Below are 13790 nucleotides of genomic sequence, written 5' to 3'. Positions count from 1 at the left end.
CTAACCAGAAGTGCAATTATTAAGTGCAGGATATACAGTGTGAATAAATACAGAATACAATATTAGGAAAATACTTTACAATGGGCATGTACTATGAAAATATGACAGTCGGTATGTACTATGAACAGTATAAACAGAAGGCTATATACTGTGAACATTAATGTACAGGTGGTTATGAACAGATAACAATATAGACTATACAATAGTGCAGGTGACTTGAGTGTGCATTAGTTGCAGACATTAGCTATTAAAGTTACAGTGCAGTAGATGAGTTGATGCGGTTGTTAAGGGTACGGTGCAGTACATGAGTTAATGCAGTTATTGAAGTTATAGTGCAATACATGAGTAGATGCAGTTATACAGTTACAGTGCAGTAGATGAGTTAGTGCAGTTATTGAAGTTACAGTGCAGTAGATGAGTTAATGCGGTTATTAAGGTCACAGTGCAGTAGATGAGTTAGTGCAGTTATTGAAGTTACAGGGCAGTAGATGCGTTAATGCAGTTATTGAAGTTACAGTGCAGTAGATGCGTTAATGCGGTTATTAAGGTCACAGTGCAGTTGATGAGTTAATGCAGTTATTGAAGTTACAGTGCAGTAGATGAGTTAGTGCAGTTATTGAAGTTACAGTGCAGTAGATGCGTTAATGCGGTTATTAAGGTCACAGTGCAGTAGATGAGTTAGTGCAGTTATTGAAGTTACAGTGCAGTAGATGCGTTAATGCGGTTATTAAGGTTACAGTGCAGTAGATGAGTTAGTGCAGTTATTGAAGTTACAGGGCAGTAGATGCGTTAATGCAGTTATTGAAGTTACAGTGCAGTAGATGCGTTAATGCGGTTATTAAGGTCACAGTGCAGTAGATGAGTTAGTGCAGTTATTAAGGTTACAGTGCAGTAGATGAGTTAATGCAGTTATTGAAGTTACAGTGCAGTAGATGCGTTAATGGGGTTATTAAGGTTACAGTGCAGTAGATGAGTTAGTGCAGTTATTGAAGTTACAGTGCAGTAGATGCGTTAATGCAGTTATTGAAGTTACAGTGCAGTAGATGAGTTAATGCAGTTATTGAAGTTACAGTGCAGTAGATGCGTTAATGCAGTTATTAAGGTTACAGTGCAGTAGATGCGTTATTGCGGTTATTAAGGTTACAGTGCAGTAGATGAGTTAATGCAGTTATTGAAGTTATAGTGCAATAGATGAGTAGATGCAGTTAGTTATGCAATAGATGCAGTAATGCAATAGATGAGTTACAGTACAGCAGAGAAGTTGGTGCAGTTATTGAAGTTACAGTGCAGTAGACGAGGTAATGCAGTTATGAAAGTTACAGTGCAGTAGATGAGGTAATGCAGTTATGAGAGTAGTCCATTAGTGCAAATGAGCATTCAGTGTAATATTCCTGGTGTGCAAGTGTGCAAGTACAAACATGCCAAATAAAAAAAATGTATAACAATTTAAAAGATAATAATTGTGTACATAAAGATATAATACGGCTTGTCCTATGAATGGTCTGCTTACGCGATTTGATGGAGCTCATGCACGACCTGATGCGTTTCCTCTCTGGAGAAGCGTCCAGTCTTTGCTCTTACAATACTGCAGTGTAAATAGCCAATCCGCCATGGGAGAGCGCAACTGGCTCTTAAGGGGAATAAGATATGAGACTTGACCATATAACTATATATTACAGATAACTTGGTTGTAAAACGTAAAGTGTTGCACATTTTATTGGTAAAAAACAAGGTTATGTATTTTGTAGAACTGTTTTTTATCATATAATTAGAAACACCACATTAATTACATGTTTGCACTTGCTATGTGTGTCCCATTGGGTTAAAGATAATACATCCTCAATTGGGATCTTCACGGCCACTAGAACACTTGGGCAAAAACAGGAATTACGTCATGAAAGTAGTCAAGTCTAAGTAGAGCAATTGGTATTTGGGTGCAGCCAGTATGTGTTTTTACATTTACCTATTATGCATTTGCTAAACACTTTTATTCAAAGTGACTTACTTTGAATTATTCTATACATTAGTATCCAAGTCTTTGCAATCCCTGTGATCAAACCCATGACCTTGGAATTGCTAGCACCATGCTCTACACATAAGCCATAGGAAATATGTGGCCTCTTTAGTCTCCTGTGTCTCAGATATTTCTCATGAGAAAAGACCCAGAAATCTCACAAATGTCTCCATTGGAGTTTCAGAAGAGATCTCAACAAAGCTCAAATTTGCCCAGTCTGCAATCAAAGCAATCAAGGAATCAAAATATGATTATCCCTCATTTCATATCAAAATTACCCAAATCCAGATGATTGTACCTCTACAATTTACATTAATTTTAATTCTCATGTATAAAAATTGTCTTATTCATCACTTATTCATCTTTTTCTCCTACGCATTTTAAGGTGAAACATCTGAGAGTAAGTTGATACTTAAAATAACAGTTCACCTAAAAATGAAAATTCTGTCATCATTGACTCACCCGCTTGTCATTTCAACCCTGTAAGACTTTTTACGCCAGAACACAAGAGAAGATCTTTTGAAGAATGTTGTTGACTGAACAACAGCAGTACCCATTCAATTCAATTGTATGGACACCAATGCAAGTCAATGGGTGCTTCCGTTGTTTGGTTAACAACATTCTTCAAAATATACTTTTTTATTTGTTCTGCAGAAGAAAGAATCTCATACAGGTTTGAAATGACAATAAGGAGAATAAATGATGACAGAACTTTCATTTTTTGGGTGAACTATACTTTAAATGAAATGCATAAAATCCCCTGTGAGCAAGAAAACTTTCATCCACGTTTCATGCTACAGTATCTCACAGGTGCTTTCATCTTTTTCACCTGCTTTTCAGGATCAGGAGACCTTGAAAATTAAAAGTCAAGGGCCGTTCTCTTCAGTTCAGGACTTGACAGCAAAATATCAGTTTCAGGTCCTGATAAATGTGATATCGGCTTTCTTTTGAGAGCATCTGGATCTCATCAGAGTTTAATTGTGAGCTGTGAGGGGTCTCGCAGAGCAGACGAGGGCAGCGATTGCAGATAGACGTGCCATTTAAAGGGCCGACGTGTCGTCTGATTTACACACATGAGCCATTGTAACTGCAGACCCAATGACTGCCACAGAACAAAGCAATATCCTTACAGTGCTGACCACAAAGAAGCCAAGAAAGAGAGAGAGGGTCCAAAATAGCACGCAGCCTTTCTTCTAGAAGTAGATAAAGGATCAACTCACTGTCGCTAATAAAAGCCATTAGCCCCAAGGATGCACCTGGATCATGCTGTCGGTTTGTTGTGTGTTCCATCACTGGCTTCCATTTGTCTTGATAACGTCGGCCAGCTGTGACACAGCAGAGATTTCAAATGCACAGGTGATCAAAGTCCAGATGAAAACTGTCAGCTGAAAACTAAAACTCTCTACGCTTCAAATGTGCTTCATTCAATGTTATCTGCTTGTAATGCTGATAGTAAATTAAGGACCTGATGAATGATTGTACTCAGTGACAGACCATTTTAGTCAACTTTATTTTTATCGGAGATGCAAATCGAATATTGGACTTTTCTTAAACATCAACAAAGACTACTCACAAACCATTTTACTTTTGGAGTCGAACATATTCCTAATAAAATCTGCCTTTCAGCTCACCTCAGCTAGTACATGTGTTCGGTCTGATGGTACAGATCTGTATGCCCTAGATATTTTCCTCAAAAGAATTGAGAGATTGAAGGAAAAAATCATTTAGTAATACTTTTAGAGTGAGAGCAGGCAGAAGCCCTAAATAGTCTCCAGGCAGTTTGAAAAGTCGTAGCCTCAACATCAATCAACCTTCAAAAGATATAAGCAGCGACCATCAATCTTTCTGCTCCACAACACCTGACAGTTCTAGAAGTGTGGCCATGACTCTATGTCTCATTATTGCTAACTGTAAACTGTGACACTGCTCTGACTTTCAATTTAGACCTTTCCAACCCTGACATTTCTTTACGTTTCAGCTTTTATGGTTCGGTTAAACTAAACTAAGTCAATGGAAAGAAACCTTGACATTTATTACTTTAGGTGACTAAAAGAGATTAGAAGAGTTGGACTGGGGTCATGTCATGAAAAAATATTATTTCACTGATCTTGCCAAATAAAATAAAAAAAGTGTGATGTACGATGAGAACACACATTTTCCGGAAAAAAATATTTCTTGTGTCTCCAAATACATTTATAGAAAACTAAGTTTCAAAAACGTTCTGATAACAAATTGATACCAACACATTTTCAGATTAAAAATGTAAATTCAGTCGCTGTGAGGTAAAAAGAAAATGGGAGAGATAATACTACTGTTAAACTAAAAAAAATAAGAAAACACTATTATTCCAATCTGTATATAACTAATAATGAGTGCCCATCTGAAGAATAGAAGATTATTTTTTAGAAAGATCTCTGATTATTTCAGTCTAACCTTCAAAGTTTGTGAAGCATCAATAACAACTTAACTAACAGCAATCCAGCAACTCATGAATCATCGTTACTTTTTCATATTCCAAAAACCTGGGAATTATAAGAGGTCATTTGCATATTTATGTTTTAAAGGTACAATAGCACCCCATTTATCAACAATAAACATTATTAGTACATCTTATGGGGAAATTGTTTAATTAAACATGTCTCAGTGTTATCTGTCAAGAATATAAATGATCATATTTTATATTGATCATTTCAATATATGATTTTATAAAAAAGATATGATAAAAACTTTGTCTTTTCCTCTGTCAAAAAGACAAAGTTGCGCAGCATAGACTGTGGCTTGAAGCTGAACAAGGAAAATCTAGTAAGGCATAAAGACCGATTCAATTTTACCTGATACAGATTCAGGGCAAAATTCTATACAACAGTATTTCCTAGCATTGTTTTTGCACACACTTTACACACAGCATCATAAAACACACCTGATATTACAGAGTACATCAAATACAAATTTTTCCTGGCTTTCTTAGAATTTTTTTGTCGTTTCTGCAATTTTACAGTTTTGAATGTATTTCAAAAAATACTTGAAATATCTGAAAAAAGGACCATTCTGTAATATTACAGTTTTTCACATTATTAGTCGAAAATATTTAAAGAATAGCAGAGACATTATGTAAAATGACGTTTTGTTTTGCACTTGTTGTCTGCATAATTTTATAATCTAAATCCTAAAAGAAACTGGTCAAATCTGGTAACAGATGTTACAACTTGTAACAGCTGTTCCCAAAGACTGACGGATGCCCAGTTATTCATCATCTGATACTCAGATAGGTTTGACGTCATGAGGTTTGGTCACCAGACATGTGAGAACTAGTGGCAGGCTTAAAATAACATCAATAAATGCCATGACTAGATAGATTAAAGAAACATTATTTGCAATTTAAAATTGTTATGATTTTTACCTCTCTTTTGCCATCTCAGTTTAAAACTTAAAATTGCAGATGCTTCATGTACTTATCTTTACAAGGGTTTAAGTCAAATTACATCATGATGACATTACCCGCAGAAATGGTATTTTAATCTACATTTACATATTATTATTTACATATTATCATTTCCAGAGTAAAGGATGTCTTTGTTTGTTGTAGTTTGTTATAGGTACTGTATGTTACAGTTCATAGGGACCACTTTTGTAGTATTCTAATAGGAATTTTTGATAATTTTCTGTACTTTTGATAAAAAATGAATGAGATTATTTAATGAATTTATCTCTAAGTAAGTTTTGAAAAAAATATTCAGCTCAACACATTTCTAAAACACTGTGGTCCTGTTATAATGAACATCAGCTGAGACGCAGCACTATAGCCATGATTTTGTGACTGGAATAACAAGTGCAGCGGCGAGGAGATGAATAATATATGAATTCATAATTATTTGAATTGTGTTGTGCTGTTATGGTCTCACTGGATGGCTTCTCTATGATCTCCTCAGCTGCTTAGAGGAAAATAGAAACAGTCCCATGGTGTCCCCACTCACCGAGCTGTCAATTTAGGGACAGTTCTGAGACCGTCTTACACAGAGACTGCAGGAAAACCTCTTCACAGCAGATGGCACGAGGGTACACGCGGGTTTCTTACTTGATGAAATTCAAAGAAATATTCTAAATTGAAATTGAAAGGCTCGGCACAGATGCAAATTGGAAATCTACAGTGTGTGTCAACATCACTTTTGGGAAGTCTATAGATCAACAGACATAAAAGCTTCAAAAACTCAAGAAAAGGAAAAATAGTTTGGTCATAACGTGGAGGAGTAGTAGATACTAAAATATGAATGAATGCAAAAAAATACAATTAATTAAATAAGTATTTATTAACTACAACATCCAATAACAAGTCATCCCTTTTGCACTTCCTCTAAAATCGTAAAATGAACAACCGTGCATATAAAAATGTGTGTGTACATATATACTGTATATATATAGATATATATGGATATTGTGACGCGGAGCTGACCTGCGCTGGATTAGCAGCCGGGCATTAAGGCCGCGTGCACAGAACTCTCGAGGTCCCGGGTCGAGAGGCTACAACAGCTGTTCCCATTTGCCCCAGAGTGGAAGACGGAAGAACAGCAAGGGAAGCAGAGACGAGGACCTTCTATCACAAGCACGGACTGATGATTATTATTTAAGAGCACCCTGAATGATACCTTATGGGACCGTATATTTTATGTTGTTTGTTAAATTCCCCACTGGGGGTGCTTGGGCCGTTGCTCTGTGTCTGTTGTGTTTCTAACCCCGTCACAGTTGGTGGAGAATGCGGGCGATTGAAGGTAGGAGACCGGTAGGAGAAGAGTATTTCAATCCTTGTACTTCCTGTATCTCGGACCGGACGGACACGCTCTCTCACTCGACCGCCCAAGAGGGAGGAACCCGGGGGCGAAGAGGAGAGGCGGAGAGATCGATGGCGTCGAACCAAGGGCTGATCCCGACAGCAGAATGAGCGGACAAGCCGACAGAGAGCCCTACCTAGCTGCCCGACAGAGCTGTCCAGCTGCCAGAGCCTGCTGCTAGCCGCCCGACCCGAGTCACCCAAGTGCGCTGCTTAGCTGCCAGAGTGCGACCCAGCTGCCGGAAGAAGCGGCTCAGCGGGACGAGAGCGCTGCCGAGGACTGGAGTTCTACTTAAGGACCAGCCGGAGATCAAGTCCGTCTTTAAGTCGGCCTTTCAACCAGCCAGCATGGGCTGGGATGTTAGGCCCCATTTCCCCACCCACCCCTACGATTTTCCCGAGGCGCCTACAGGAGCGATTGGCAGACCAGGTTGACACTTGGAGGGGGATGTGACGCTTAGCTGACCTGGGATCAGCGTCACCTGGGCAACAGCACTGATTGGGCTACAATCACGAGCACGGACTGGCGTATTATTATTTAAGAGCACCCAGAATGATACCTTTTGGGACCGTATATTTTATGTTGTATATTAAATTCCCCACTGGGGTTGCTTTCACCGTTGCTCTGTGTCTGCCGTGTCTCTTACCCCATCACAATATATATATATATGCTGTATATACATGCCATCTGCCAGATGTTTTCATGCACAAATGTCAACCTGCTTTTAAAGAGATTGTTCACCTAGTTATGTAATTTCAAACCTGTATGACTTTCTACCTCTGTAGAACACAAATTAAGATATTTTGAAGAATATTGGTAAAACAACATTGGCCCCATTGACTTCCATTGCATGAATACAAAAACACATTTCTCAAAATATCTTCTTTTGTGTTCCAAAGAAGAAACAGTCATTTACAGGTTTTGAATTCATAAATGATGATAGAAACTAAATTTTTATATAGATTTTTTTGATTGTTTAACTATCCGTACAAAGGACAAAGTATGCACTTTATGCAAAGCTTTTGGATGATTTGAGCCTCTCTAGATGAGACATAACATAATTATCAATGGAATCAACATAAAATTCACTACCATTAAAAAGCGCAATGATTGCCCATGGAGCACAAAAATCCTTAACATAAAGAGAAATCTACGAGGTGTGATTAGATGCTGAATTTTAATAATGTTAGCAACTTGTCTAGATGGCCACTTGATTTTACAGATAAGAGACGCTCTAATCAAACTCATATAACACCTATGTCTGCGTTTTCCGCGCGGGTGCTTGTGTTTGCTGTGCCCGCGAGCCTGGCCTGAACTAAGAAGAGGGGCAAATGATGGCCTACACGCCACTTAAACCAAGAACCAGGGGTGTGAAAGCTCTGGGTCAACAAACATGTTGAGGCACTCTGTGCCAGATGGTGTTCAATTCAGCCTGCTTCACCCATGCAGCCACTGCTGAGTACAGAAAATGAGGTCAGGCCTCCAAGAGACCCGCAAGCTTCAGGGAACTCAGTACAGATCCGTGTGTGTCCGAGTTCATTCACAAACCCTTTTTAAGCTTGGAAAGGTCAACGGGGGGCGCCGTTTAGAGGCCTCCTGACTATGAGCTGTCGGAGGTTTTATGTCTTAGTGTTCGCCAGAAGTAACAGGTGTGTCGAGAAATAACATGTTTTCAAAATATCAATTTAACAGAACATTATGAACCTGAAAAGCATTGTTGCAGCCAAGATATTTTTCAATGTAAGGACAACATGACTAAATTGGTTTAACGTCTTTCCATATGGACATGTATGATTTTTTTGCAATAGAATAGTTTTCATTATGCAGTGGGATTAAAAATATGTAAACATTATGACCTATGACAGATAAACACTACGAATAGACATCAAAGTGTATTTACAATTTACAAAAAAACCTAAACATGCGTTTTTCAATCTGTTAACATGTGTCTCAAAACAAATCACATTCAATATATATCTTCAATTGTAAATCGTAAATCCTTTTGATGGCTTTTTGTTTTTTACAGATGCCATTATATTAACAATACACAAAAATCAACCATTAGCAAGGATTTAAAGCTAGATTACATACCATTACTCCTGACGTCAAACAACTTGATAGAGCAAAAGTCTTCAAAAGACAGATGTCACCTCATGGGTCAGGAGTGTTTCTTTTTTTTTCTCTGGGCTTCTCAAGGTCTTTTGAGCTTGAGCTAAACACCAGGACATACAAATACAGGCCACGTCAGCACCGTCCACCCCACCTCACTTTTGTCCTTATTCGGCCTGTTCTCTGTGCAGTGAACGATAGATATCATGAAGGTTTATATTTGTTAGCAGATGTAGCTTCACAGGCTATTACTCACCGTGACAGCTACTTATACCTTCAGGGCTATTGAGGAGACACAGCGTTTGTCTTTACGCCAGTCCTACACTGTCATTATGGCTGTGGTCCATTTTCCACTTATGCACCACAGAACAATAAACATGCAATAAAACAAGGACGTAAATCAACTGCTCATAGACAGGGAAACCTGTAGCATGTAACTGGGACATCACTTCAATTTAAAGTAACTTTGTTCTTCATCACCAGGGACTTGAGAAAGTGGACAATGGCTTTCTAAAAATAGAATTTCAGTCAATGATAAATAATTATGACTTCTTTTCTTGCTTGTAATTTGGTTTTATCAAAAACATCATTACGCATCATGAATATTTGCTGACTGAGACTGTGAGGCATACACATTTCTACATTTTGTCCAAAAGCTACCAATAAGTTCATTATGATTCAGTATTTTCCTTAATGATATGACTATTATAGCCACAACAAGACAAAATACTTAATAGGCATATTTCGTTTTGGTCTAAATTTTTCCTAAACTTTTGTTTCCAGATTTCTTCCAGATGATTTTTGACACCAAGTCATACAAGCTTGATGTCTTCAGAATTTGTTTCTTTTTTACGAGGCTTCTATTTTGTATAAATTTGTAAAAGGCAATTCAATACAATCTCATAGAAATTCCTCATGGAAACTATTTTACAAGGGGACTAATTCGGATGAATGTGGACAATCTTATCAGACGTTTTAGTATATTTGCTTAAGCGCCAGTCTAATGCCATTCATATGTTTTTGGTTGATTCACATTGTTGAAATTCATATTAAATAGCCACCTCGTAAAATATTTAAGAATTCCTTTGAGATCAGATTGGAATTTTACAAAAAATGTATGATTTGTAGAAAAGCACTAATAAAGCTCCACCCATAAACCTGACTTTCACTGACGTTAAAGCTAATTGTACAAAAACATACAAATGTGATACAAAATATGTATTAATATAAATTAGCCATCTCATGAAGCAGTTATGAAATGGCAAAAGATTGTTTTGGGCATAGGACACTATTCTCTGTACATAAATACCACAGCCTTATGCTAATTTTTAAATGTAAAAATGTCACCCACTTGGCCAGGACCACTGGTAAAAATATACTTGGCCCAGATAAAAAAATGTATAGACGCGCTCCCTCAGGCCCAATGACTAGGCATACAGCAAGCCCCAAGACAACTCTGTGCCTCCAACGACATTGACCCCCCACTACGGGTCACAGATTCCCCCAGCAAAAGCAATAAGAACGCACTTACCCAAGTGTGGTCATGGTGACAATGGTATACCAGAAGGAAGCTGGAATGCTAGTGAATTTACTGGAGCTGGATCCTTTTTCTGCATAAAACATGACCGTGGCGAAGATGATGATGGCCATGGTAAGTGAGAAGAGGAGAAAGCCGAGCTCAGAGGCGCAGCTCTTTAGCGTGTATCCCAGAATCCTCAGCCCTTGGGAATGGCGGGAAAACTTGAAGATGCGAAAGACACGAAAGACTCGCAGGGTGACGAATGCACCGCTCACGTCTTCATTGTTGGTCATCACCAGGCCGATGTAGTAGGGCAGGATGGCCACCACGTCAATGATGCTCATCACACTTCGCATGAAACGGTAGCGACTGGGTGCAGCGAAGAGGCGCATGAGGTACTCCACGGTGAAGATCATTACGCAGGCTGTGTCCATGCAGAAGAAGGCCACGGTGTAACGTTCCCCGCACGGCACATCTTTTTGGTTTGGCGTGGAACCGCACGGGACCGTTTCCACCACGTTTGTGATGACAGAAATGGCAATGAAGAAACCAGTCACGTAGTAGAACACCAATGCCATGGTGCTGGTGTGGGGGTTCTCGAAGGCTCGCCACATGGTCTCTCGAAAGTTCATGTTGGGCAGTTTGAGGTCTTTGTTCTCCTCCTGGTCATCCATCAGTCGCTCAGCATTTTCCCGCTTACGGTCCTTGTACTCTTCGTAACAGCAGTCGCCGATAATCTCAGGAATGATGCCGAAAAATGCAAGCTCCTCGTCATAGGCTGAGATGCACTCGTATCGAGGATAGTGCAGCTTCCCCGTGCGGTAAAAGTTGAGGACACTTCGAAAGGAATCTGGGTCTCTGTCAAAAAAGTACTCCTTGGTCTCCTCATTATAAAAGAACTCCTTCTCGGTACTACCGAGAAGCGTGTCCGGGTAGCGGTCAAGCGTAGTCCTCCAGGTTTGAAAACGGCGCCCGCTGACATTCAGGACGATGAGCTCATCTTGCCTCTTGCTTTGATCCCTGGGTGCCACGGGCATAGGGCAGTTTGCGACTGGCATCCACCCAATGGCAGCTGCTCGGGCGAAGGGAAGCCATGCCGCAACTCCAGCTGCCATGGTGACTCGAACTTAGGGGCTGTGGTCAGTTGCGCCACCGTCAAATGAACCTCGCTCTAAAATGAGCCATCATCTTTGGGAGAGAGAAATCATACAAAAATAAGTCAAACTGCAGGATGTCCGGGTTTAAACACTCTGTTTAAACTGCTGTTTAAACACTCTCAATGTGAACTCTTGTTATTTCTGCACCCATTAATCGCACTGCAATCTGTTTGTTTCAACACATGCCTAAACAATGGCATGAATCGTGACATTATCCAAATAACAACACATATATTTTAGATTTCATTTGAAAGCTAGAAATGAATCGTATCTCATTAAATCAACTAGTAGTATTTTGTGATGTGTTTAGCACATTGCAGGTATTTTAAGAATTTTCAGCATTATTGTTTTAAAACTCTAACATGTTCTCCCATCATTATATTAATATTACAGTGTATTAGTGCTACACTTTTAAAAAGGTTGTTTCTTCAAAAAAATGACTTAATTGTCATAACATGATTAATAATATATAAGATGAAACCACACAGTTTGTTTATTAGGTACTTGAAGAAAATACCTATTTAGTCTACCATAAATCATATTTCATTCATAAGGTTGTCAAACAGTGTACAAAATCTGCATTCAATTTTGGTTGTTATATATTTTTTATGAAATTATGTCAAATATATTGTCGTTACAATGTAGTAACTATTATATTAATTAACTTAATTAACATTGAGAAAAATGTATGATGTTATTTTAATGCACAAATATTTAAAAGAGGCAGTTCACCTTCAAAATGAAAATGATGCCATCATTTACACAGCCAGTACGACTTACTTTCTGCAGTACACAAAAAAAGATATTTAGAAAAATGTTGTTGAACCAACAGCACAGCCCCCCATTCACTATGATTGTAACCAATGCAAACGGATGGGTGGCTATTAACAACAATCTTCAAAATATCTTCTTTTGTGTTCTGCAGAATATACTCATACAGGTTTGAAATGACAAGAGGGGGAGTAAATGAAGACATAATTTTCATTTTGAAGGTGAACTGCTCCTTTAAAGGACGTAAATATATTATTGCTATATTGTACAAATGTAATTAACAAAAAAACTAGTAAATAAGAGGCAGCTTGCTGAACTTGATCTTTATAAAAGCCTCATGTGCAGTGACTGGATGAGCTACCTGTTGAGTCATGCGCTGTGAGAAGTCAAATGTGCAGTTGTTCGCCTTTCTTTAAAATTAAAATCTACATGAAACCTTCAAAAACTACGACAAATGACAATCAGGTTATTCGATCATTTTATAAAATGTTTTGACATACTGGTATAATCAAGGGTAGTCATCGTCTATAGGGTAAGTTTATATAATATATAGTGCAGTAAAACATTAACAGTTTGGTATAGTAAATGAAGAAAGAAAGCCTTATTTCTATACGACACTTAAATGTAGCCGCTCTTTAGACGCATCGAGTTAAGTCACGTCAATAAAACCGCAATTGTCTCGTGCTTTGAAACATGACCGTTAACTACAACAGCAGTAAATAATATTGTTTTCCTGACAGGATGCGACCGCTGCTGCTTAACGTAAAGCCCGTTATACTTACCTAAAAGTCCGCGGTGTAAAACTGGATCAGCCTGTGATAGTAATTCCGCCTGGCAATGAACACTTGCGTGTTATCCAGCGGATCTGTGCGCAAACTGATCGATCAACACATCCAGCTGAACCAAAGCGATGCTCTCCGAATGAAACATGACATTCTCACATCAGTCTCTCCATCAGCAGCAGGCAGCACAACCTACAGACTGACTGAAGACTCAAACTCCACATACACCTGACAGCACAGTAACTCTCTCTCTCTCTCTCTCTCTCTCTCTCATACAGCACACTCTCCCATTCTCTCAATCACTAACTCACTCTAGACCTCACTTTCTTTTTCACTTTTTCTTCCTCACTTTTAAACATTCAATGGATCAACTATATATATAATTTATATAAAATATATGTTATAGTTAAATATAAAACTGTAACATTCCATTCCATTCCATTTTCTACCGCTTATACGAACTACCTCGGGTCACGGGGAGCCTGTGCCTATGTCAGGAGTCATCGGGCATCAAGGCAGGATACACCCTGGATGGAGTGCCAACCCATCACAGGGCTAAAACTGTAACATGTGAAACAAATATATTGTGTGAGTGGAGTCATATAGATGTAT

General features: G+C 38.6%; 1 protein-coding gene across 1 annotated transcript in view; it reads right to left on the bottom strand.

Annotated features, from left to right (window-relative positions):
• LOC130410665 (potassium voltage-gated channel subfamily D member 3-like) overlaps window positions 1-13332 on the bottom strand; it is a 98560-nt gene extending 85228 nt beyond the window's left edge. The window contains exons 1-2 of the mRNA XM_056735476.1: window positions 13179-13332; window positions 10481-11656 (exon numbers count right to left, since the gene is read on the bottom strand). Coding sequence (XP_056591454.1) covers window positions 10481-11583 — 1103 coding nt within the window. The 5' untranslated portion in view covers window positions 11584-11656; window positions 13179-13332. The remainder of the gene's footprint in view (window positions 1-10480; window positions 11657-13178) is intronic.
• Between the last annotated feature and the right edge of the window lie 458 nt (window positions 13333-13790).

Source organism: Triplophysa dalaica, chromosome 21 (assembly GCF_015846415.1).
Source record: "Triplophysa dalaica isolate WHDGS20190420 chromosome 21, ASM1584641v1, whole genome shotgun sequence".
Taxonomy (NCBI): domain Eukaryota; kingdom Metazoa; phylum Chordata; class Actinopteri; order Cypriniformes; family Nemacheilidae; genus Triplophysa; species Triplophysa dalaica.
Note: the sequence above shows the minus strand (reverse complement) of the source record. Positions and strands in the feature narration are given on the sequence as shown.